Source organism: Corythoichthys intestinalis, chromosome 19 (genome assembly GCF_030265065.1).
Source record: "Corythoichthys intestinalis isolate RoL2023-P3 chromosome 19, ASM3026506v1, whole genome shotgun sequence".
Classification (NCBI taxonomy): domain Eukaryota; kingdom Metazoa; phylum Chordata; class Actinopteri; order Syngnathiformes; family Syngnathidae; genus Corythoichthys; species Corythoichthys intestinalis.
In genome coordinates, this window is record NC_080413.1 from 1,121,439 (window position 1) to 1,147,976 (window position 26,538).

General features: G+C 42.7%; 1 protein-coding gene and 1 long non-coding RNA gene across 5 annotated transcripts in view; one reads left to right on the forward strand and one right to left on the reverse strand.

Moving 5' to 3' along the window:
• The window catches only part of col12a1b (collagen, type XII, alpha 1b), a 148,082-nt gene that overhangs the window by 18,575 nt on the left and 102,969 nt on the right, over positions 1-26,538 (reverse strand). For all 4 annotated transcript variants that reach the window (XM_057823051.1, XM_057823050.1, XM_057823049.1 and 1 more), the window contains 18 exons: positions 26,361-26,490; positions 26,155-26,297; positions 18,963-19,092; positions 18,769-18,888; positions 17,853-18,002; positions 15,739-15,855; positions 15,218-15,370; positions 15,079-15,153; positions 12,464-12,603; positions 12,255-12,378; positions 12,048-12,191; positions 11,816-11,980; positions 11,703-11,741; positions 10,992-11,130; positions 6,241-6,383; positions 6,055-6,164; positions 601-759; positions 318-395 (listed from right to left, as the gene is read on the reverse strand). In XM_057823051.1, the coding sequence (XP_057679034.1) occupies positions 318-395; positions 601-759; positions 6,055-6,164; positions 6,241-6,383; positions 10,992-11,130; positions 11,703-11,741; positions 11,816-11,980; positions 12,048-12,191; positions 12,255-12,378; positions 12,464-12,603; positions 15,079-15,153; positions 15,218-15,370; positions 15,739-15,855; positions 17,853-18,002; positions 18,769-18,888; positions 18,963-19,092; positions 26,155-26,297; positions 26,361-26,490 (2,259 nt within the window). The remainder of the gene's footprint in view (positions 1-317; positions 396-600; positions 760-6,054; positions 6,165-6,240; positions 6,384-10,991; positions 11,131-11,702; positions 11,742-11,815; positions 11,981-12,047; positions 12,192-12,254; positions 12,379-12,463; positions 12,604-15,078; positions 15,154-15,217; positions 15,371-15,738; positions 15,856-17,852; positions 18,003-18,768; positions 18,889-18,962; positions 19,093-26,154; positions 26,298-26,360; positions 26,491-26,538) is intronic.
• Positions 20,345-26,538, forward strand: part of LOC130907685 (uncharacterized) — a 31,878-nt gene continuing 25,684 nt past the window's right edge. Inside the window, exons 1-2 of the long non-coding RNA XR_009061514.1 lie at positions 20,345-20,410; positions 22,702-22,982. This is a non-coding gene — a long non-coding RNA (uncharacterized LOC130907685). The remainder of the gene's footprint in view (positions 20,411-22,701; positions 22,983-26,538) is intronic.

A 26,538-nucleotide genomic window follows, 5' to 3' on the forward strand; every position in this document is an offset into this window, starting at 1 on the left:
TCCAAACCAATTTGACTCAGTTGGTTTGGACGTCCATCGCCATCAGTGGCAGTGATACATGTTCACTCTTGGCAAGGAATGAGGAAAAGAAATTTGAATTCATATGAATTATATTATAATGCGCATTTAAAATAATTAACTGTGTTCATTGTTATGTGAGTCAACTCGGAGTTTACTTGCCCAGCCTTATTTAAAAAATAAAAAATAAATAAATAAAAATATTCTTCTTGAAATCTGCCACTAGTAGCCGCTGTATTTGAAACGAGCACATAGCATATAAAAAACTTGATATGATTGACACGGCGATTGCTACAGACCAGAGCGGGCAAGTCGCAGCAGCGGTCCCGGCTGGTCCAGGCCAGAGTGCAAACAATATCGAACATCTGGAGCTGGAACTGCAAAGAGAAGGACAGCCAGAAAGTTTGAAAACAGCTGCGCTCGACAACATCGTTGCATCATCGGAGCCCAAAAATGTAAGAAAAAAAAAAAAATGTCGCAATGAACGTGTGGCAAAGATGCAGTCATCTAGATACTATGAACCTTTGTTTTGTTAGCCAGTCATTTGAAAGTGTGATAATAAATTATGATGCTCCGGCTTACACTGGCAGAGTCTCCTCTGGAACCGACCGACTTGACCATTTTGCCCAAAACTTGGTAGCCGTCCCTGGAAGTGTTGCCAGCCGCTTTGAAGCTCTGTTGGGCCACGTGTTGGCAGTCCACGTTGAGTTGGACGTCATTGGGCGACACCAGGATGTGCAGCTACCGGGACAAACACAAACAAACGTCTTTTAGTCGCGCCGCCTTCCCAAATGTCCGATTTGACACCGACAACCATGACGGGGGAATGTTTCAGGGCCGTTGACGGCGGTAGACGTCCAATCCGTTTGGACTGAAACAACTGGAACCCTAAAGTCAGTGACCAAACTCCATTGAGAAATAAGACATTAATGGTAACACATGCAATTGAATAATCGCTGCCAGCTCCAATGGCTGCCAAAATTCATTTATAAAATAAAGTTGTCCGATAATGACTTTTTAACTGATCACCCGATACAGATATCAAACTGATACCTATATAGCGGTCATGGATTTAAAATATTATGACTAATTCTACTGCGATGGCCAACTGGATGCTTTAATAATGATAAATGCAACAACTTCAAGGTTTTGCAAGTAAACATTCTGTGAAAAATAAGACAACAATTTCAACTGATGTTATGGAAAAAGTGCCTACAGACCAACTGGATGCTTTCATAATGATTAATGCAACAACTTCAAGGTTTTGCAAATAAACATTCTGTGGAAAAATAAGAGAACAACTTCAACTGATGGAAAAATGGAAAAAGTGCCTACAGAGGGTGGTAGAGTAGCCAAAGTTTTTACTCAAGTAACTGAAGTAACGTTACATCAAAATAATATTACTCAAGAAAAAGTAGTCATCAAAATAAAAATGTACGCAAGTACAAGTAAAAAGGTATCTGGTGAAAAGAATCCTCAACAGTGAATATGATATAACTCATTTAACATTGCTGAATCCAGGTGCTCCCCGTTAAGACCAACACAGGGTAAGTTTTTGTTTGAGCTAATATGTTTATTATGCATTCGTAAATTAGTTTACAAGTATACTTTGCCGTTTTTTTTTTTTTTTTTTGTGGGAATATGTGTTTGAACGATTTGTCAGGAGCATTGTAAAAAAAAAAAAAAAAAAAAGTTAGCATTTTATAGCATTTAAGCTAGCGGACTTTTGCGATGCAAGTTAGCCAATTGTTCTCTGTAGTTAGATTTTTTTTTATACCATTTGAGGCCAAGCTCAGCTATTTTAATTTATTTTTAAATGAAAGTGCAATTCTGCACAGTTTGAAGAAACCCTCGGGGAAGATTATTTTGTATTCGCATTTAATGCTCTTTTGAAAGTACAATCATAGCAAGCAGCGCTGTGCAGAGACCGATGGAGGGGCAGGTGCTCATGGATCTATCAACATAACTTCCAGTTTAACCAGCTTTACAGTATAATTGGCTGAACTATAACAGACTTTAGTTAGGAGGGGGGAAACACTGAATAGAAATCAACACTGTCATCAACACTTTCTGGCTGTGACCCAGTCAGTCTTTGCCCCTTTTCTTACTTCCTCTATATCAAAACTTCCCTACTCGACTTGTTGTTTATCTGAAAACAAACCAAATTAGATGTTCACTGAGCCACCATCAGCAATGTTTTTTCAAAACTATTATTTTATTATTCAAGAACTTAAAGATGTGTACCTTTCTATATAACGTTGTGAAGAGAACGGGCAAATATGGTTGCCCATAGAGAGTGGAGACACACGGATCGAAATGCCCTTGGGGCGGGGGGGGGGGGGGCAATTCATTACTGAAATATAAAACTATATAAGAGAAAATTACATATTATTTTTTAAAGATCCCCACAATAACCCTGGTGAAAGATTTTCACTACAGAAATTGCTCGAACACAGTTTAATAGGTTAACACCGTTTGTTGTCAACCACCAGATGTCCTCACACACCCAGGTCATAGAGAAACAGCGTGAAGGAGGGGAGGGGGTTAAGCGCCGGCTTAGTGGCACACAGACGGCTTTTTTATTTTTTCAAAGGTTTTTTCGGTGTTCAAGTAAAGTACTCGGTGGCGTGCCGGCACAGTCGACCAGCACACACATATACACAACAACAACAACAACAAAAAGCCCAGTCAAAAGGGGCACTTTGGGCATGTAGGGGCAAAGGGGCGATGACTCGATTATTCGAAATAACTAGTTGATAGATTAATCAACTACTAAAATAATCATCGATAGCTGCGGCCCTATTCAAGCGCAACTGCAAAGTGCCAATAAGGCACTGCCATATGCATATTGGCCCAAAACCGATAATGAAAAGCTGATGTTGATATTGTCTGATATCATTTTTAAAAAAAATGCCTTCATCAGCTACCTGATAAGATTTCACAACTCTTGTTCAAACTGTTAGAAGAGTAGGAAGGTTGTGAATGAGTTAACTGACTGAGTGTGCTAAGTTGAAATATCGCCATGTCACTAAGTGGTGAGTGTCAAAAGCGTTTTTCTACCAGCGTCAATGACAGCCAATGAGTTAAGAGTCTGCAATAAAAACCTCTACTGTGTAAGATGAGAAAAGTCTACTTAGAAAGAGCGTGTGAAACTCTGGACGGCGGTAAACGTTTGGGTTTTGTGGCGCGCGGGGGGTGTTGCTGATTGCGGCCTGCGGCCCACGCGGCGGTCGTTTGCACTCTGACATTTCCATTCCAGCGTGGCGTGGAGAAGAAAAGCCAGATGAATTGCGGACGGGCCTCTGCCGTTCTTCCAAATTGCTACTAGAAGTCCCTCCGGGCCGGCCGGCGGGCAGGCAAGACTCCTCCCACTTTTCCCCTGATGTCATTGTTTGAGCGCGCTGACCCGACACTTTCCGGGCCGGGACGCCGACGAGGCGCTCGTGCGGTTCTGGAACGGCTTCGCTATTGTCCACCGTTTCAGTCCATTTCGGAAGCCTCGGGACTAGAGAATTTTTAAGCCATTGACGGCGATAGATGTCTATCTCAAGTCGGTGGAGAAGAATGGGGAAAATTGAGAGATTGCAAAACATGAACAACTTTAACTCATTGGGTAAAACTTTGTTTGACCGTTGGGTCATAAGACCGTCATAATTATGACATGACACTGTCACGAGCATTAATGAATGCTTATGACTACAGCTGCAGCTATCGATAATTTAGGTCATCGATTAACACATAAATTAGCTAGTTCGAATAATCCAGTCATCGGATGGCAAACATTTCATGTGTTGCAGAATGAATTTTAGGATATGCGAAACAAATAAACAAGTGTTTATGCTTACGATAATATTTGGTGTAGCGCATTTATCTACATGGTTATAATGCCCAAAGCGCTTTACATTAGCACACATTTACCCGTTCACGCAAACATTCACACAACAATGGCGCTGCTGCCATGCAAGGTGCTGCCAACCCATTGGGGGCAAATTAGGGTTCAGTGCCTTGCCCAAGGGCACATTGACAGTGGGCAGTCGTAGCCGGGAATCAAACCGCTGACCCTTCGGTCCAAGGACAACTCCAGCTACCAACTGTGCCATTTTGGCTTTCCAAGGTGACACTTTCAAAATACAAAATCAAATTCCTCTGTGGTTCTCCAAACGATGCAGAATTGCACTTTTATTTCACAATAAAAAATAGATGCATTTAAAAATAAAACACCTGAGCTTCGTCTCAAACAATGTAAAAAAAATGAGGATCTACGTAAAATAAAAGAACATTCGGCTAATTTGCATAGCAAAACTCCTCTGGCTTAAAGACATTTTTTTTTTGTTTAACATTTTAGACTAGGTCATTCAATTTCTTTCAAGTGGTAGCCCTCTATCTATTTGGAGGAGAAATTGGTTTGCTCAGTGGAAGGTTGACAGGCACTTGGTATGAGGAAGTATAACAGGCCTACAGACAGCATGAACCGCGGAGTTGAAAAAAAAAAAAGCCACGTCAAGGGTCCTCTTGACACATTGATACTAATCCGAGTAGAGATATGTATACGTCGCCCTCTTGTGGTTGGCCGCCCTTTACTGGGGTGTTTGCATCCCAGCGTCAGTCCATAGTCTTCATAATGTATTGACGGCTCAGATGGGTCATGCACAGCGCCTCGCATTCAAGTAGGGGGCCGCCCACATCAAGAGAAGCTATTCACAAACACACGCATGCAGCGATCTAACGCCGGATTTCTGTTGAAAAAGTACGAAAGCTGTACCGCATAAAAACAGGAAGGATTGTCTCGGAAGTGATTTATTTGAGTATTTAAGGTCATTATTATTTTTCGTACCATGCATAGATTATGAAATGTGGAAAAAATCAATGGGAGAAATTAGCCGCTACGACATTGTTCGCAATATTTACGTAAAATAAATGCTAACTGCACATTTTTTATTTTATTTTAACCAAGAATCAAGAATTTGGGGATTTAAGCATTTATTCCCAAGAATTTTCACCGGAAAAGCTCTATTTACATCAGGCGGCCGCTAGCTACATTCGCTGACAGACTAGCATTGTACTTCGACATACACTATGGTTCAAAAGTTTGGGGTCACTTTGATCTGATGAAAAATCCCATATGATACACGATAGTCGCTAAGAGCCAAAACTTTTGAACGGTAGTGTATTTACGTAAAATGAATGCTAAGTGTACGTTGTTGTATTTTTTGTTGTTGTTGCTTTTAACCAAGAATTGAAAGTGTTTTACGTCCATATTTATAAAGAACTGGGGATTTAAGCATTTATTCACAAGAATTTTCTCTGGAAAAGCTCTGTTTACGTCGGGCGGCCCCTAGCTACATTCACTAACAGATTAGCAATGTACTTCGCCGTATTCACGTAAAATAAATGCTAACTGCATGTTTTTTTGCTTTTAACCAAGAATCGAGACTGTTTTACGTCCATATATATAAAGAATTCGGGGATTTAAGCATTTATTCACAAGAATTTTCAATGAAAAAGGCGTTGACTGCCTCGCCAACAATGCAGGGCCCCTTTTCATCGACCCCGTGCCCTGTCAATACATAATGAGGTTTATGGTTTGCTATAGATGAAGCTAGACATCCAATTCATTTGAAGTGGGAGGGTTGGCAGCTTTCATTCGCTGCCACCCTTCCATTTCAAATTGATCGGACGTATCCTAGTGAGAAACTCATTTCAATTCTTGGCCGAAGCGTTAAAAGACTTTTCATTGCCCCTGCCAACATGGCCGCCTTGTGGCCATGTTCCTATCAAAGTCAATCGCATCGACATTAAAATGAGTGGTACCTAACAGAAGATGATTTTAAATGTCAAAACCTTTGCTATTTACTCATTGGCTGCCAATGACGGCGCAAGACGTTCAATCCATCTGAAATAGGGGGCTGGCAGCAAATAAATGCAACCAATTTGCACTCAAATGCCAATGTCTGCCTCTTTTTTCGGTCACGACCGTTTCTCGCCAGACCGATCTGAGAGACGCTCGGGTTCGGTTTCCAGGTTTGCCGCGCTCACCTTGTGGAAGCTTCCGTGGAAGAGCCGCTTGACCGGAGGCTGGTCGAAGGTCACGCGCTGGATCTCGCCGCGCTCGTCCTTGTTGTAGAAGGACACGGTCTGTTTGGAAGCTACCAAGAAAAAAAAAAACGCGTGAACAAGCGGGCCGACATATTTCGGGGGCGACGTGTCAAAGAGCCCGTTTACGGTCGACGGTGACACCGGTCTCCGGTTTGTGGTCGGCCGTGGCCACCTGCCACACGTCGAAGGCGTCGGCGGGCGTGTCGGGTAGGAGGCGGAGCATCAGGATGATGGTGTAGACGGGCGGGAGACCCTCGGGGTGCACCTCGCTGTTACAAAAGCGGAACAATCATTATGTGTGCCTTCACTTTTTACATGTATTATTAAATATTTTTCGTACCATGCATGCATTTTGAAACTTGAACGAACAATGAGAGAAATTACCTGCCACGGCATTGGCATCATAATTCGCAAAATACTTAAAGTGATCCTCTGATTTAAATACATGTAGGCTCTAATAAACCACAATTGTTCTCTTGTACTAAAATATGTTGTTAGAAACACATAAAATGTTAAATCAATGGCAATATTTTATAATATTTACTACATATTTTGACCGTTAGTTGGCGCCATGGTTTGCGGGCTCGCAGTGATGACGTTATTGGTATCTTGCGTGTTCAACAATTGCTTATTGCTGCCTAAACTCGCGAAGTAAAATGCCACGATGTGCTGCTTTTGGATGCAATTTCCAGTCAAATGGAAAAAAGGGGAGTGAAGTGAGTGGTCAAGGTGGAATTATTATTTTTAGTGAATAAATGTGCATAAGTGGAAGCTTCTCCCCCTTTTTGGTCCCTGTATGCATGTATCCTACCCACTACGCGTTACGATGCGGACTGAGCAAGATTGACACTGACGAGGCAAGACATCTACAAGCCTGCACAACCGACTCTCGCAATCAGTTCTCCCGGATAGTCCAGAACAAATGGCAGGACGTCCTATCCCAACACAAGGAACACCGGAGAACGCCCGATATCCAACTGAAAACACGACTGATAAAACTCCAAGAGCCCCTTTGACTCTGAGGTGGCAAAATCCACAACCCTTGTTGCCCTGACAACAGTAACTCCCGAATCCTCCTGTCCAATCCACAAACAGACAATAATCCTAAACAACGCCCAAACACACCTTTCTTTTGCCCACAGCCCGCCCTGCGTGAGCCTTCGAAAAGACTGAACGTTTAACTAATCATTGTCATTTTTCTCGGGAACCTTTTGTCGACTTGTGGTATGGTGACCTTGGAACAAGTCTGCCTCCTGGCCTGAGTCTGTTTCTGATCCTCCTTGCCGTTTGATCGCTGTCGTCCTGAATAAATGAACAACTTGTGCTTCGAAGCCTTTTTCCAGCTTTAAAAATGGAGTCAGTTCAAGGTGAACGCCAGGAGTTTGGTTTTTTTGGCCGGGTTGTCGGGTTCTCGCCGGCACGGGTCGTTGGATCGGCTGACGTGATTCCGGCAATCTGGCTAATAGGTCAGATTCCTTCAGGTGATGAGACGCCGCTACATTGGCTTAAAGACTAGCAGCACATTCGACATATTTACATAAAATAAATGCTAAATGCGTGTTTATTTTTTATTTTTTGCTTTTAACCAAGAATGAACCCAAAAATTATTTTTCACCTCTACGAACTTTTGAGGCTTAGAGAGCACACCGACTTCCAAAATGATTGTGTAATGTACCAGATTATCCATAAACAAAACCATAAATTAGGTGACCTCATTCCAATCTGTGCTGTTCACCACAACTATACTACCAGGGGGGGGGAAAAAATCAAATTACTTGGGGGAGGCCAAGGTGTAAAAGCTTTAGCATTGTGTGGAGATGACCACAGATTTGGAACGAACTGAAACACTCAAAATGTCACATTCCAGCTCCGTCTTCAAGGAGAAACTCAAAGCTCAACTCCTAGAAATGTATGTCTTATATGCCGATTCCTTGGATAACACTAGTTCTGTACCTCGCAACAATAGCAAAGTAACCTGAATGTTAAATTGTGTGTCTGTGTATATGTATGCTGTCCATATTTGAAGATATCTGGCTAATATCTTATATTTGTGGAGAACTGGGCCCCCAACCAAAAGCTTTGAATAGCTTCCTTGGAGTGTCCTTTTCACGTATCTAATGGTATAAACATATACCGCTTCCATCTGTATATACCATATATCGTATATTTTAATGATGTGTGAATAAACTTAACTAAATCGAATCTAAATCAAAGTGTTTTTGGAGCCGCGACTCGGTGTCCGTTGCAATAAAAGTGTCCCGACTTGAAAGGTTGATGTACGAGCGGCGAAACGTCACGAGAAAGAAATTCAGGCGAGCGAGGAGAAGAAAAGCGAGAGAGAATTTGGCGGCTAGGGACGCAGTAAACAATGACGAGGGCCAGTTTCCTGCTCCGGCTCCTGTTGTCCAACTTTCTTGTTGCCGGGCGATACAAACACGTTCCGGCGCTGAGAAACAGATGCTAATTTGCGGAATATGGACGCGCTTCAACGCAGCGGAGTGTAATTCTCGGCGATATCGTCACACAGGGAGTCCCCGGACAATGTAGTGTTGCAATGTAGGATTCCAATGTTTGGCTCCCGATACCGATTCCCACACCCGACTGATGGGTATTGGCCGATGTCGTTACTGTACCGAAACCACGTTTTTCAAATTCATTTATTTTTAAATATACATTCCCCCCACCCCACAATACTAAATGACTGCATACTCAAAAGTAAAATATTCTTTCTTTATTCCCTGATAACAATGGCGTCATTTCAGTACTGTATCAGTACCGAAACATGATCACACGTATATCGACCCACACGTACACACGGTAGTCCTATTCACACCTGATCTACCTCATAGAAAGCATTGTAAACATTTCTCTTTTTCATTTGTGCAATATCTTGGTGCAGTATAAATATTGAGGTATGCTTACACAAAATGTAAGCCTACTGGGTGTTCTGTTTGCATCTTGTATTTACTTATTACTTTTTTTCTATTGGCACTGTTTATTTTAGTTACATTATAGATCTCACATCCATCAATCTACCAACCCATCCATCCATCCATCCATCCATCCATCCATCCATCCATCCATCCAGTGGTATGAAAACGTATGGGAACCTTTTGGAATTTCTCACATTTCTACCTAAAATCAACATCAAATGTGATTTGATCTTTGCCAAAATCACACAAATGAAAATACAGTGTCTGCTTTAAAACCACCCATACCGTAATAGGTCTTCATATTTTAATGTGGATAGCATGCAAACAATGACACAAGGGGAGAAAATAGGTGTCAAGTTCAAAAATAGACCCTTAGGTAGACATTTGTAAAAGGGTTAGCAAGCAATAATCATTTACTGGTTATATCAAATAAGAAAAAATATGGCAATATGTATTATGTATGTATTAGGTATATATGAGCACAAGCAAATATTCAATCAATCAAGCAAATATTCAATCAACCCTCGATAATGAACTCAACAATAGGTAAGTGAACACTCTGCCTAAGGAGACTTAAATAGCAATTGTAAACAATTTTTTACTATTTTAAGTCAGGTTTGTGCTCAATCACTGACGAATGGTTTAAAGCTGCCCTACCCACTATAAAGCACACACCTGGTAAAAATTGTCGTGTTAAGAAGCATTGTCTGATATGCATCATAGCTCAGTCAAAAGAGCTGTCTGAAGTCCTGCAATCAAGGATAGTTGATTTGTACAGAGCTGGGAAAGGATCCAAAACCAATCTCTAAAAGTCTGGATGTTCATCAATCGGCAGTCAGAGAAGTTGTTTACAAATGGAGAGAGTTTGGCACTGTTGCTTCTCTCCCGAGGAGTGGCCGTCCACCAAAGATGACGCCAAGAGTTCAGCGCAGAATACTCAGAGAGGTGAAAAAGAACCCTGTAATGTCTGCTAAAAACTTCAGAAATCACTGGCACAGTCCAATATCTCTGTGCACACATCAACTATTTGACCATGAATGGTGTTCATGAGAGGACTCTACGGAGGAAGCCACTGCAAAACATTGTTGCTCGTTTAATGCTCGCAAAAAGGCACTTGGACACTAAACAGAAGTTATTTTGTGGACTGATGAAATCAAAGTTGAATTGTTTGGGAGTAACACACAACATCATGAGTGGAGGAAAAATGGAACAGCTCACCAACATCAACACCTCATCCCCACAGTAAGGCATGGTGGAGGGAGCATCATGATTTGGGACTGTTTTTGCTACCTAAGGACCTGGACTACTTACAATCATTAATGGAAGAATGAATTCAAAAGTTTTGCAGGAAAACCCGAGGCCGTCTGTCAGACAGTTGAAGCTAAAAAGAGGATGGATGCTGCAACAAGACTTCAGTATGGTTTCAGAAGAACAAAATAGACGTTCTGGAGTGGCTAAGTCAAAGACTAGACATGAACCCCATTGAGATGCTGTGGCATGACCGAAAGACAGCCATTCATGTTTCAGTTTTGTAAAGAAGAATGGGCCAAGATTAGTCCTGATCGATGAGCCAGATTGATCTGCAGCTACAGGATGGGTCTGGTTGAATTTATTGCTGCCAAAACGGGGGCCAAGATACTAAATTTGATGGTTGACTTACTTATTTTTTCCCTCTTCTGTCATTGTTTGCACACTATGCCCATAAAATATGAAAACTTACAAAGGTTCGAGTGGTTTTACTTGAAGCAGTTTTTTCATCTGTGTGATTTTGACAAAGATCAGCTCACATTTGATGATTTTATGCAGAAATGTGAGAAATTCCAAAAGGTTTAGATACTTTTTCATACCACTGTAGGCGCAACACAAAATGCGGAGTGGATGACCGTCAATCGTACGGAAGGCGTTTGGATAGGGGACCATTTTACGATGGCGAGGTGAACTCACGTGCTGGGCATGGTGAGGTAGGCGTTGGCGTGCAGTCGGTAAGCTGTGAAGCTGTTGAAGGAGCCCGGCTCCATGGAGACGCCGCTGACCTGGCCGTACGTCCTCTCTGTCAGGTTGAACGCTTCCAGCATTCGGAACCCTGCCGCCGTCGCAACAATAAACAAACTTCTTAGAGAAATTGAGAACTGAAGATGCAAATAAATACATTTGGGAAGAAATAGCTTAAAATATGTCATTTTAAAATCATCACATTGAAATATGTTAAAATTTTAAATAATTGAAGATTGCATTTTCAAAACAAAAATGTTTTACGCATTTTAAATGGTATTTTTTCATTCATAAATTTATAAAAATAGACACGTTAAAATAAACGGGGAAAAAAATGCATAAAAATGTCCTTTACATATACAAATCTCAAAACACATAAACAGCTAAATACATTTTTAAATAATTAAAAAGAATTTGAAATAAACTAAAAGTGACAAATGAATGGTGACCTTTAAAAAGATATTTTAAGGGGTTTACTCTAACCCTTTTTATTACTTACTCATTCATTTATAAAAATTGAAAAAAATTGATCAAATTAATAAAAACGTAAAATTTAAAGTGAAAAATTGAAATAAATCTTCAACACGGGGTCAATAAATGCCTACCTAAGATATTTCATGACATTTTAATTTCACATTTTGGCTTTCACGACAGCGTACTCACCGGGAGACGTGAAGCCGTTGACAAAGATGAGCGGGCACGCTGCAAGCGAACGGGACAACGAGGCACCGTGAACGGACGTCTCATCGTTCGGTCTCCTAGCGGCGGGCACTTACTGGAAGTGGCCGTCTCGCAGATAAAGTTGATGAGGTTCTCCTTGATGGTGTCGAAGGCGTCAAAGTCGTCCACCACGAAGACGTGCCTCTCGCTGGGCTTGCTGCCGATCTCCTGTAGCTCGGCAAAGTCCACGTCGGCCACGCCCACCGCAAACACCGTGTAGCCTTCCGACGAACGACGGTTAGCCACTCCCGTCTCTTTCCGGCGCCCTCCGTCATCTCGAAAGCTTACCCGCGTGTTGCATCCTGGCGGCGTTCTTCCTGACTTCGTCCTGCGAGCGTCCGTCGGTGATGACCACCACCACCTTAGGGACGTTCCTCCTCATGCCGTTCTCCACCGTGAAGGCCTTCTCGTACGTGTGCTTCAGAGCCATACCTGAGTGGGCGACGTGGACGCCGTTAGCACGTGTCGGCGCTGACAGCGGGGAAGGCTTCCCACCTGTTTTGGTGTTCCCGCCTCTGTAGCGGATGTGATGAGGTGCCATCACAGCCACGCCTTTGTCGCTGTACGAGTTCAGTTTGAACTCAGTTTTGGCATCGTCGCTGTACTGGACAAACGACACCTGCGCGCAGGGACCGCGTGGTTAAAGCCGGTCCGGTGAGAACAAAACCACAACGGGAAACTTCTTGCAGCGACTTGGGACGAACCTGCATCCCGGTAGGTCCGATGACGTCGAAAGTCGCGATCATGTCGGAGACGAAATGCACAACTTTGGTGAAGCTCTCCTCGCCGATACTCCAGGAGCCGTCGATGAGGAAGACCACGTCCGCTTTGGCTCCCTTGCAAACTGAAAGGAGAGAACCACCAGGCGACCCATGAGTTAGCGTGGAAACTATTTTAGCTGAAAGTTTGTTAGCAATCTTTATTAAAAATTGACATCTTTTTAAAACGATTTATCAATTCTTGACGCGAGCATATCGACAACACTTGGAGGGAATAGTATCTTTTTTCGTATTTACCGTTTGACAGTTTGTAACAGACCCAATATAAAACAAATAGCATTTATATCATAGTTTAAGGAAAACAAGCAGAATATATTTGACATAGGGCATAAGAGATACATGACGCCTTCTTATCACGGAAGCCCAAAGCATGTGTGATGCAACTGACTGAGCTAGATTGATGCTGACGAGGCAAGACATCTACAATCCCACGTCTGCACCACCAACTCCTGCAATCAGTTTTTCAGGACAGTCCAGAACAAACTGCAGGACATCCTGTCCCAACACAAGGAACACCGGAGAATGCCCGATATCTAACTGATAACACGACCGATGAGACTCCAGAACTCCCTTTGACACTGAGGCGGGCAAAATTTCCCACTGCGGTTGCCCCAGTAATGGTGACTCAGCAACTGTGACGCACGAACTAAACAGCCCAAACTGCGATAGAAGATTATCCTAAACAACGGCCAAACACACCCATCTTCCTGCCCACGGCACGCCCTGCGAGAGCTTTAAAAAAAGAAAGACCGAATGTTTAACTAATCGTTGACATTTTTTCTCGGGAACCTTTTGTTGACTTGTGATATGGTGACCCTGAATCCTCGCCTGGGTCTTTCGCTGTTTTGCCTTGCTGTTTGATCGCTGTCGACCTGAATAAATTGCCCACTTGTGTTTCAAAGCCTTCTTCCAGCTTTCAAAATGGAATCAGTACAAAGGGTTAAGACTAAGTTGAACACGCGGGGTTTGGCCTTTTGGCCAGGTTGTTGGATTCTCGCCAGCCCGGGTTGGGCGGTTCGACTCGCGTGATTCCAGCAGTCTGGCTGAAGGGTCAGATTCCTTCAGGAGTGTACTGCAGTGTTTGCATTAAAAAAGGAGAGCCTGGCTGAGGGCAGTGGGACCGCCGCATGGAAGTTCTTCCAAGCCGCACATTCCACCACTCCTCGTCGAACCCCCATCCGTGGAGTATAATGCATGTGGTGCGTCTCCACGCGTTATTGTCTCACGAAGAGTTCTTTTAAGCCCTCACACTGTTCACTACATTAGTAGAACATTAGAGCACAGGTCTCCTCGCGTTTTGTGTGAAAAAGAGTGAGATAGATGTTAGACACCATCTTGAAAGAGAAGAAGGCATCAAAGCAGTAAGACTACCTCACGCGAAAGGTAAGATTTTTTTTCTTTTTTTCCTTTGAATACTGTCCTATTATCCACTTCATAGCAGGTATTAACGGTTAGGGTAGGTATACTGAAGGGAATAGTATCTTTTCTCGTATTTATCGATCAACTGTTTGTATTACTCTAACACACCCAATATAAAATAAATAGCACTTATATCATAGTTTAAGGAAAACAAGCAGAATATATTTGACATAGGGCATAAGAGATACATGACGCCTACTTATCATGGAAGCCCAACGTGTGTGTCATGCATCTGACTGAGCAAGACTGACACTGACAAGCCCACGTCTGCACCACCAACTCTCGCAATCAGTTTTCCCGGACAGTCCAGAACTAATGGCGGGACACCCTGTCCCAAAACAAGGAACACTGGATAACATGATTGACATACTGCAAGAGCCCCTTTGATGCTGAGGTGGCAAAATCCACAACCCTCATTGCCCTGACAACAGAAACTCCCGAATCCTCCTGTCCAATCCACAAACAGACAATAATCCTGAACAACGCCCAAACACACCCTTCTTCCTGCCCACGGCCCACCCCGCGAGAGCCTTCAAAAGAATGACTGTTTAACTAAGCATCGTCATTTTTTCTTGGGAACCTTTTTTTGACTTGTGATATGATGACCCTGAATCCTCGCCTGGGTCCCTTTGTGCTGTATGATCGCTGTCGACCTCGGGATAAATTGTCAACTTGTGTTTCGAAGCCGTTTTCCAGCTTTCAAAATGGAGTCACTACAAAGGGTTAAGACTAAGGTGAACGCACAGAGTTTGGCCTTTTGGCCAAGTTTTTGGGATCTCGCCAGCCCGGATTGCTGGAGCCACGCTGGTTTAAAGGTCAGATTCCTTCAATACGGAATGTTTAAATGTGTTTGTCTATCTTTTTTTTCTGGTTTTGCCCCGATTATAAAAGCGTTTTAGTAGTGCTTGGAACGGATTAGGGCATTTTCACAGAAAACGCGTCCCTAACTTGCGGAATTTTCAGGTTACAAGACTACTTCCAAAACCAATTCATTTCGTAAGTAGAAGCATCGCTGTACTTTTATCCATGAAGCATTTTGCTTGTAGCCCAGTGTAAAAAGTATCACCATGTATTACCATATCGATATATTGTCACGCTCCTAGAGAGAAGATAATGATTACCTGGCCAAGAAGGGGGGATGGTGGGCGGCGGGCTGGGCGTGGGCGGGAGCGTCGGAGCGGGAGTCGGCTTGACAACTAAAACGAAAGCAAAGACGTTCGGAACGGACGCCGGACGCTGCGGCGTTTCTGGAGAGCTCACGGGTTCGCTCCTTGACGCTGACGCCGGGTCCCTCCAGGTTGGGCGTCTGGACGTAGACGGTGGCCCGGTAGGGGGCGTCGGGCGAGAGGCCGTCAAAGCAGTACTGCGGTACGCCGGCGGGGATGGTCACCTCGTGCTGACCCCTGCTCGACGCTGTCGGGGGGAAAAATAAAACGAGGTCGGCATCAAAATTACTGGAGTCAGCGTCTTGCCATTTTCAAGGAATGTTCCTTCGCCCCTTTTGGTCAATCGAGGGCCGTCGATGAGTTCAATACATAGTCAACCACGTGTCCGAAATTACACGTGGGTTACTCCTGCTGATGCGAGCCAGATGGCAATTGACCGGCAGGTGGTTTTTGACTAAGCGAACATGGTGGTCACAAATACAGACTAGTCAGACGGTCAAAGAGTCACTCGTCAAACAGGGGGCCGGGAAACATCTGTCGTCTCGCAACACTTTGGACTTTTGCGGCGTGTCAGAAGCGTAAAAGCAGCAAATCTGGAACGAAAGCTCAACTCACGTTCCAGCGGGTCCAGGCGGATGCGGTAGGACGTAGCCGCTCGGTGAGCGCTCCACTTGATGCAGAACTTGTCGTGGGCCACGTTGTACGTCTCGATGTTGCTCACGTTCAGGAACACTGCGCAAAATGCACAAAAAAGGGCTGGAGTCACCACGTTACTTGCGTTTATGCTACCTTCACGGAGTGTCGTAATTATGGTAACTTTCACTTGTCGATGAGAAGATTGCACGTGAAGTTGGGTTTTTACTGGAAATTTTGGATTCTATTATGATACTGTACCTGAGTTGAATTTTACTTTTCAAAATGGCGGAGCAAACCAGAAGTTGTGAAAAGTACATTTTTTAAGAAGATGTATCATCAACTTGCATGTTCTTTTGACGACGGCGTAATAACGCCGTGAACACATTTATAAAAACAATTTTTGAAACAAGTGTTTGCTAAAATGTTCAGTTACAACCAAAAATGTACTGTAGATTTTGCTCACACAACAAATCAAAAGCTACGTTTTTTCACTACGACAACAAAAGCCCATGAAGAGGACATACTCGTAAATACCAATTAGCAAGTGGTAAGGATCATCTTTCCTAGATCATGTGAAGGCAACATTACGTTTGACCTTCAAAGTGACTTTAAATTACGGTAGATCAAAAGTTAATTAAAGTGGCTTTTAAGACATTCTCTCATTTGAAAAAGTAGCTTGCTAGAGGCCAGAAGTACGCAGGTAGATTTGTGGCTTTATTATTCAATCAAACAAAAGTTACTTCAATCAAAAAAAAAATGTGTTTGAATGCAAAAATAAATTTGACACAAAAAATGCATTTGAAAACTGAAACTGAAATTTTTCATTGAATATACAGTATTTTTGTGATTTAAGTCAACTCTTTATTTAATTGAAACAACTTTTTTAAAAGGAATTAATGCTGTTTTGCGTTTGTGCCACATTTTGGCTAGGACATTTTTGTCTGATTCAATCAAAAAATAAGTTGCTTCAAACAAACAAAAATATTTTCAAAAGAAAAATCACTTTGATCAAAAAAAGAAAAATTTCAATAATAGAAAAAAAGATTTTGAATATGAAAAAATATTTGAGATTCAAAAATTTGCATTTGAACACTTAATTTTTCATTGAAAATATTTTCTTTTATTTCAGCAATGCTTTTTGTGTTTGGCCCATATTATCATTGGGACATTTGTGTCTAAATCATTCAATCCTAAAAAAAGTTGATTCAATGAAAAAAAAATATTTTCAATCAAAACAAAAACTATTTGAAAAATAAAATTGCCCTCCCCTAATATTTTTGGGGGAAAATAATATTTTTATTTGAAATTATTTTTTGTTGTTGAAGTGTCACTTTTTTGAAGCGCAACAAGTTTCACTTAAAAAAACGACCTTTTTTTGATTGAAGAGAAAAATGTTTTGAACTTCCTTTTTTTTTTGATTGAAGAGGAAAAAGTTTTGAATGCACTTTTTTTAATTGAAATTTTGACACAAATTTTACTGAGTGTTATTGGTCAGACATGTTTGATTGACAAGTGATGATGATGAAGCAAGAATCATGGCCATCACTCGTCGGGCCCCAGGCCGATTATTTCAATCAAAAATGTTAGTTCAATCAAAAAAAAAAAAAAACAAAAAAAAAAACAAAATTAAATCAAAGAAAAATATTTTTCGAATGATTTTTTTTTGTTTTGTTTAATTTTCAAATTTATTTTTGCATTTGCATTTTTTTTGTTTGAAGTGACTTTTTTTGATTGAAAATATATAGGCTACAGTATTTTGACTGATGAGACTTTTTTTTTTTTTTTTTTGATTGACTGAACACTAAACACACAAATCTACCTCAATACAGAAGTGCCACCGTACCAAAGATCCTTGTCTTAAGGTGTAGTAACTGGCGGCTATCTTGCAAGAGAACTTGTAGTTAATGAGAGTGACTTATGCTTCTAAAGTATGATCTTAATTTGCGAAATGCTAGATGGAATTTTTTAAAAATTCTAATTATTTTGAAGTATGCATCAAAATGACTGCATCTTTGACATTTATCAAAAACTACTTCACGGCCGACAAGTGCCGTTAAGAGTTTTATACGATATCCACCAGCGCAAGTACATACGTGTGGTTCCCGGTCCGGCGAGAGGGGCGCTGACGCCGTTGATGTACTGCGCCAGGACTTGGACGTCGTAGGTGGTTCCGGGCTTGAGGTTGTGTAGCGTGTACGACGTCACGTCGCCCACGAAGAAGTCCACGGCTTGCTCGTTGCTGCCTGTCAAGGGAGGAGAGCCATGTTGGTCAGGTCAAGGCTGAGAAAACCCAGCCAAGCTCCAGTGAACACCCGTTTGGTCGCAGAGAAGGTGTTTCAAAAGACTTAAGGACAAAACCTGATGTTACAAGCGTCTGAAATCACTTAATCTTACGACCGATTAATAACTAACGAACATTCATTCGCTGCCAGCCTCCCGCTTCAAATGGATCAGGCGTCTACTTGTGGATAAACTCCTTTCAATTGGCGGCAGAAGCATGAAGAAAACCTCAGGGCGGCCATGTTGTTAGGGGCGACGTTCCAATTAAAGTCAATCTTTTGACATTTAAAATGAAATCATAATTAGCTTATTTCTCAAACCATTTTCAACCCGATTATTTTGTCAACGTGTAAACATCTGATATTTACTCAGTAGCTGCAATTGACGCCGCTAGATGTGGGAGGGTTGGCAGCGAATGCACAATTCCGCCTCAAACGGATTGGACGTCAACTAGTGATAATCTCGCTGAAATTCACGGCAGAAGGATGATTGGACACCACACGATTGGACATCTATCATTGTCTTGGGTAGGTCGACCGGCGATTGGAAAGAATCTCGAAGACAACATTGTGCGTAATTTTGTAGTACTGCCCGATTTTCAGTGCTGTATCACTACTTATTAAGGCCATATTTTTGAAAATAATAAATCCAATGACTTTTCAAGGATCTGGTATAGGCGACAATACACGGGCGTCCACTGCAGATCGACAAAATACTGAAGGGGGCGACCTCGAGGCCAGTATATGACTCGGTATCCTTCCACGGGCGCCGCCACGGGGTCCCAGGCCACTCGGAATCGGGTGTACCACTCGTCAGACACGCGCAGGTTCCTCGGGCTCAGCAGGCCGACTGCGGGCGAAAAAGCGGCGTTGAGCGACGGCCGGACCGGACGCCGAAGAGAAAGCGTCGAGCCGAGGCCTCACTCGTGCGTCCCTTTCCGTTGAGGAGTCCTCCGGGGCCCTCGGCGTAGACGGCCTCCACCGTGATGTTGTAGGGCGTGTCGGGGTAAAGGTTCTGAAGACGGGCGTTGTTCCTGTTGCCCGGGACCACCGCCTAATGACAAAAGGCATTATGTTAGGACTGTTGAGTTTACGTGTCATTACGGTAGGAAACAGTTTTTTTAACAAGATTTATTGGCAATTTAAACACTTTTTGGACGCCAGCCTGATGGGAGAAAATATTATGTGATGTATGATTGCCTCTGTGACCTAGATTGTAACAACTTCTCCTTGTTTACTCCGCCACTTCGACGATTGGTTTTCACCTTGGGTTCCATAGTTAGGAGGGAATCTCACGAGATAACTTGTCTTGCACCATAGTACGCGCTTGAGTTCCATAGTTAGGAGGGAATCTCACGAGATAAGTTAAATAAGCATTCTACTTTAACCGTTGGGAGCCTCAACTAGGGGGGAATCTCATACCCTTTGGGGGGGGTCTCACGAGTTCGGGTGGTGCGTTTTTGTGGGGGCTAGGAGTGGCCACCCGCGTCAGACATGCCTATAAGAGTCGGGAGATTCCCCAACCCAACGAAGTCTGCCAGAGGATTACGTACGGGTCGCTTGGCTTTGTTCCTTTGCCGCTTTGCCGGAGCGTTGGCTCCCCGCTTATTTGTCAACGGTAAGCGATTTTCATTGTTAAGGAACAGTTTGTTGTGCTGCAACGGTAACGCGGGCAATCTGGGATTGACCAACTAGATTTATTGTCATCGTTACTAGAGCTGGGAATCTTTGGGCACCTAACGATTCGATTACGATTACGATTCAGAGGCTCCGATTCGATTATAAAACCATTATTGATGCACCCCCCTCCTTTTTTTTTTTTTTAAATAAAGTTTTGTACATTAGTTCCAAAATTGTTCAAAAATACTCTCAGGCTAAACCAAACTACTATTTCAGTATCAAGTTAACATATAGCAGTAAACAAATATACAAAAATAACATTAAATAAAAAAACTCCAGTCCCCATTCTGTATCAGCAGCTTTAAACTACATTCAATTAATTTAATGTTGTGAATCAACCGTTAAAGTTGTTAAAATTGCTCCCGTTATTCCATAATTTCCCTTTTGTCTACTTTTGAAATGTGAAAGTTTTAAAACTATTTTAAAGATAGATTCAAGTCAATATTTTACCGATTTAGGAGTATTTTAGATAAAAAGTTAATTAGGTTTGCTTGGAAGGTTCGCTACAACAGCATTGCAGGGAAGTTTACTGCTTTAAGATGGCGGCCGTTTACTAACGCCCGCATCTAGCTTTTTGCAGATGTGCTGCTACCGCTACCGAGTCTATAATCCATCTAGTCCTATATAAATGATATCTACCGTAACATTATGTAGCTTAGCTGTACTTGTAGCAGCTTTTCGGCAGCAGTCAGGTATGTTGTTGTGTTTTTTTATCTCGTGGCATGAGTTGAGCTAGAGCCGTGAGTTGAGCGTTGGCATTACCCGAGGGGCCGGTTAATGAGAAGCATAATGCTTAGCTACTCCGGCTCCGTTCCGTCCCAAAGACCGCGCGGCGCGCTGAGTGTGTTGTACTTCCGCTTTACTTGGCATATTTCAGTAATCGGAATTTGGATGTTTGTGAATCGTTCTCGAATCTTCCACGGCCGAATCGCGAATAATCTAAGAATTGGAAATTTTGCACACCTCTAATCGTTACTACTTCTTATGCTTGTTCTTGATACTTGTTGCTTGCTCTTCTGGGATTGTAATCAATAAATCTCATTTATCCTGCATTTTTTAATCAATAAACATCGGCTATTGAGCAAAATTGTGCTGGTTGCTGACTCACCGCGAACCCGGAAATTTCGGAAAACACAGCCTGATACCGTAGAGCAGCGGTCCCCAACCCTTTTCTCACCACGGACCAGAGAAGGCATTCCAATTTTTCTCATGGGTGCCAAAGATGGTGCACGACGGCAAAAGTCAAGCTTCGCCGCACCCAGGAAACGAAATCCCAAGTACAAATACATTTATTTTTCATGCCGCAGGAGAAAGCTGTGACTTTTATCGCTGCAAGGAGGAGGGCGAATTTGAAACGGCCATATTAGTTTTGGCGAGAGCAACTTTTCAAGTGTCCAACAGCTCAGGAAACGGCCATAATTACCAATGTGGTAAGGTTCGTCTTTCCCACAGCGTGACCAAATACAGTATACCGGAAACAGTAGTACAGTAGTACCGCTACATACGAATTTAATTCTTTCCAGGACCTTGTTTGTATGTCGAAATGGCCGTATGTTGAGCGGGATTTTGCCATAAGAATACATTATAATTCAATGAATTTGCTCCACAGCCCAAAAACTTACACTGAAGCCTTCATAAATCCTGCTGATACAATGACAAATAGCAATTACACATCGCAAAACAAATAAATTATGAATACAAATCGCAATAATAATCAAAATGTATTCATAATAATAATGTCCATAGACTTCATAATTGTATTGACGGGTCACAGCCGTCAGGCACTGCGCAACGCCTTCAAGTAGGGGGCCGTCCTACAGTCCGCTTCAGTTATTCACAGTCATGCAGCGGTCCAATGCCGGATTTAAGTTGAAAAAGTACGAAAGCTACACCGCATACAAACAGAAAGGATTGTCTCAGGAGTGATTTGTTTAGGGAGTCAAGGTAATTATTATATTTTTCCTACCATGCATGCATTTTGAAACGGGAAAAAAAAAATCAATGGGAGAAATTAACCGCTACAGATTAGCATCATTCTTTGACATATTTATGTAAAATAAAAGCTCTGTTTACATTTGGCGGCTGCCACACTGACGAACAGACTAGCATTGTACTTCGACATATTCACGTAAGATAAATGCTAATTGCACCTTTTTTTTTTTTTTTTTGCTTTTAACCAAGAATCGAGACTGTTTTATGTCCATATTTATCAATAATTCAGGGATTTAAGCATTTATTCACAAGAATTTTCACCGGAAAAGCTCTGTTTACATATGGCGGCCGCCACATTGACTAACAGACTAGCATTGAACTTCAACATATTCACGTAAAATAAATGCTAACAGCACTTTTTTGTGTGTGCTTTTAACCAAGAATCGAGACTGGTTTGCATCCATATCTATAAAGAATTCAGGGATTTAAGCATTTATTCACAAGAATTTTTAACGAAAAAAGCTCTTTGTCTGTCATACCACTTGTTCAGCTTTGACAGCCACGCCAACAATGCAGGCCCCTATCAATCGGCCCGCGGCCCATCAATATCATTATGAAATCTATGTAATGTCCCAAATTGGGTTCAAATGCGGCTGAATTTTGCATGCCGTTCCTGAACGCACCACGTGACTGACGCGAGAGTGAGAGAGGTGCGGAAGAGTGGGAATGTTTTACTTTCTCTTTTCATGTTCTTTTGTTGCTAGCGTCGGCTACGGCGGAAAGTAGTCGTATTGTGTTACATAAGTTCTGAAATAAATGATTAAAAACCTGACCAAGCTTGCGCCTTCCTAGCCGAAATTACAATAATAATGAGAGTCGTCCTCTAGATCGTAGACATATTTCGGCCGTATTGCCGAGAAAGTTCACTAACGCGCACACCACGCTCATATTTTTTCCATCATTTTCTTCGCAAATTTTGTAATAAAGTGTTTTCATGCCCTCCAATCGGATGATCAATCAACATTCTGTAATGTGATTTTCCCTTTTGCAGTGGGTCGGTGATGGCTGACTTGTGGTGTTCCTGTTGTGCTTGTTCTTTTATTGCCCTGGGAAAAGGGCAGAAACATCTGCACTTAAGAGAAAACAAACATCAGCGCTGGATCAGGGAGACCATTGAAATCCCCAAGGGGGGGTTAAAGACCATCAACAGGGATGAATGGGCTTACATGCTCTCTACTACCTGGACCAGCATCCTGGGAGAGTGAATGGTCAGCAGATCCCAGCATCAGTGACACTCTGATGAAGGCGGAAGTAGTCGCCGAAACATGTTAGGTAAATAAAACAACCCAGAACAAATGTCTGGGATAGAAGAAAAAAATCCAACTAACCGATCTCAAAATGGGTAGAAAGTGATTTGTGAGCAGGCACTGATGAAAGATCCCTTCATCGCTTCCTGCTTGATTAGTAGTGGACTTTTCAGTGAACTGTGAAGGTCCAAATTTGGACGGAGGGGGAGTTATAGTTCCTGCAGCTGCCATGAATACTTCAGCGCCTCGTGAATTTTATTTTAACCGGCGCGATGACGGTGTTAGTTTAAGGCCGCCGTGTAATTATTCCCGCCGTTCGGCGGGCTGTGATTTATGAGCCGACGGCGCCCCGGACCGCGTGTGACTTCACCGCATAGTTTGGAGGCGACGTCACGGCCGACCGAGGCCGGGGCGCTTCCGACCGACCCCCTGACGCGTGCGTCACTTTTTCCCTGTCCGCGTTCCCCCCGCTAAGCCGCGGGTTTTGAAGGCATCCCCTGGGCTGAAGGAGTCAAAGCCCTAAACACGGTTTTCTTCAAAGGGCCATTATGGCTGCCGCAATGAATCCACTCATCGATAAACACCGTAATTTTCGGATTATAAGACGCTACTTTTTTCCTTCATTTTGAATCCTGCAGTTTATAGTCCAGTGCGCCTTATTTGTTGATTTATTTGGGTTAATAGGTAACACTTTATTTGACAACGTCGTCATTAGACCATCATAATTTTGACATGACACTAACTGAAAGCTTATGACAAATGTCATTAAGTGTCATCCAGCAAATTATGTCACGAACTCCATTTATGTCCAGATCTTTTACATCCATTCAGAAGGGAGTTCATTTGCCGGATAACATTAAATGGCATCCGTTATGAGCATTCATTAATGCTCGTGACAATGTCATGTCATAATTATGATTGTCTAATGATATGTCTTATGGCGCCACTGTCAAATAAAGTGTTACCAAATAGCATAACTAGCAATTAATGAAACAACTGGAACAGTAACTGAAGAAATGATTAGCACAGAACATGAATTTTTTTTGATTGTTATTTACATCTGTAGCGCTGCAATGCATGCTAGGAGGCATGGTGGACAATAACAGTGTTGGCAGGAGGTGGCTGCAGAGGTTGACTGTCTCCCCCATGGGAGCAGTGATGGCCAAATGAAGCTTCTTCAAGCAATAAAGCTTAGCAGCCAGTTTTTTCAAAGCTTCATAGTGGTTAATTTGGGCTTATGATAGTCGTTTGATGCCACTGTCATAAAAAAGTGTTACCGGTTAATAAAATTTTGTGTAAATATCCCATAATGCAGTGGGGACCGCTGCGGCTTATAGTCCAGTGCAGTTTATCTATGAACAAATGTCGTTTTGGTGTCAAATTTGGTGGGTGACGGCTTATAATCAGGTGCGCCTTATAGTGCGAAAATTACAGTAATCGATTGTGAAAAGAATCAACATTTTTGACAGTCGAACCATTGTTAATCGTCATTTTTACCAACCATAAAATTGATCGAATCCTCATTTTTGAGCCTCTTGTTTGCCAATACAATGATCCTAAGATGCTTCTCGTCTCAACTTTTGCGCCTCAGGGCATCGTGGATTTTTTAATCTTGTCATAAGAATAAATTGGCTTAATTAATAATATAATAAATAAATAATAATATTAAATAAACAATTTGCTTGGCATAAATTTTGCTATTTTTGCAACTTCGCGGAAAAAAAAAAAAAACGTAACAAAATGGCTCAGTGGCGCCGCCCTTGAAATTTTCAAAAAGGCCTCTCCTATTAGGTTTTTCCAACATAGAGCTATGAAATTTGAGGAGTCGATACCTTGTGCAAAACTGCTCCAAAAAGTGTCTTGCACTAAACGCAACAGGAAATCGGATATTTTGGATTGAATTTGAAAAAAATATGCAATTTTAGTCAATATACTTGGTGCACGTTTGAGATCTTGGCGCCTAGGGGGTTCATTTCGATCCTCCTCAAAATTGGCGAGACTGTTCATGAGAAATATGAAATCTTAAGGTATCAAAATGGGGAGTTTTCATACATAGGCCTGACCTGGACAGGGCGCCAAAATTGGCCATTTTTTTTTTAGCAAAATGCTAAATTCAGTAAATGATTACTAACTTTCTGATACAAGGTTCAGCCTTTTTCATATCTGGCATGTGTGAGAGGTATCCCAGCCTGAACACGATAGCATTGACAAATTACCCATTAGGCCTAGCGCCCCCTGCTGGGAACAAGAAACCCCCTATTTTACAAGACAGGCTCTTCCTCCAAGGGACCTCAAACTTGCATCAGGGGAGCCTTAAGACAAGTGTTCAGGTGCCTGATAAAAAATATTGAGGTTTCGTTGAAGTGAAGGGCTCCAAACAGGAAAGGGAAAATGACCGTCGCCATTTTGTCTCGCCACAAATTTTTAAGAGTCATAACTTGGCAGACATACAATATATCTGTGCCAAACTTTCCGTGCTTGGTGAAAGTTGTACCCTGAAGGGTCCTGTAGGGGTCATCTGCATCAACCCTACAGCGCCAACTAGTGGCAACAGAAAGTCACTCATTTTGCTTAAACAGTTCTTTTCAGGTTGGTCACTGTAGTTACCAGACCTTTTGTAATACTGCTTTGTTAGGCCTATGTCCACATGTCTGTGTCCGTTGCCGTGACGACCCTTTGTTCGCCATTAACAGTTAGTATATTTCTTAAGGGACTTAGGCATCCTGTAGAGTAGCAAAATTTGGCACACTTGGTGGAATAGGCCCAATTAGAAGATTCATTTTGGTTTTGAATAAGGACGTGGCTGCACAGGTCATTAGCCTCCTTTTTTGTAGGACCCTCTTCAATAGGGGTTTTATCACCTAGGTGTGTGCATGTATTTCTAATCCCAAAAATAGGCAAGTTTCGTGCATATTAGGGTCTCATGAGATGATGAGAGGGAGACGATCTGCCACCACCCTGACCTGCATGCCGTCAGAGTTCAGTCCTGAAGAAGTATGATTGGACGCCAAACGATTAGACATCTATTATCATCTCGCGTCGACGCCGGCCATCTTGGGAAGGGAAACCAGCGGTTCAAAACGAACTCGAAAAGTAAATATTGCGTGGCCTCGGCGCAATGTTTGATAGGACTTATCGATACCGATGTCATTTTTGTGCCATATCAGTAGCAATACTCGTGCAACGCTAGTACTTACATATTGGGTGATGGGGTCTCCGGTCATGGGCGCGTAGGCGATGCGATACTGTCTCACGGGTCCCTCGGCGTGGTCCCACCCGACGGTGAGCGAGTTGGTGGTGGCTTCGAACACGCGCAGGTTGCGAGGTCCGGCACGGGGCACTGGGAGAGGAACGCCGCGTCAACGGGCCGTCCGTCAAACCGTACCGCCGTCGACGGCCTTACGCGTTTTGCCGTCGGTCTTCAGCGACACCCCCTCTCCGTCGGGGTACGTGGCGGCCACGCTGACCCGGTAGGGCGTGTCCGGGATCAGGCCGTCCAGGAAGGCGTTGTTGACGTTGCCGGGGACCAGCACCTTCACCAAAAATCAAACAACACTCTGATGTCATTCCCGGCCGACGCC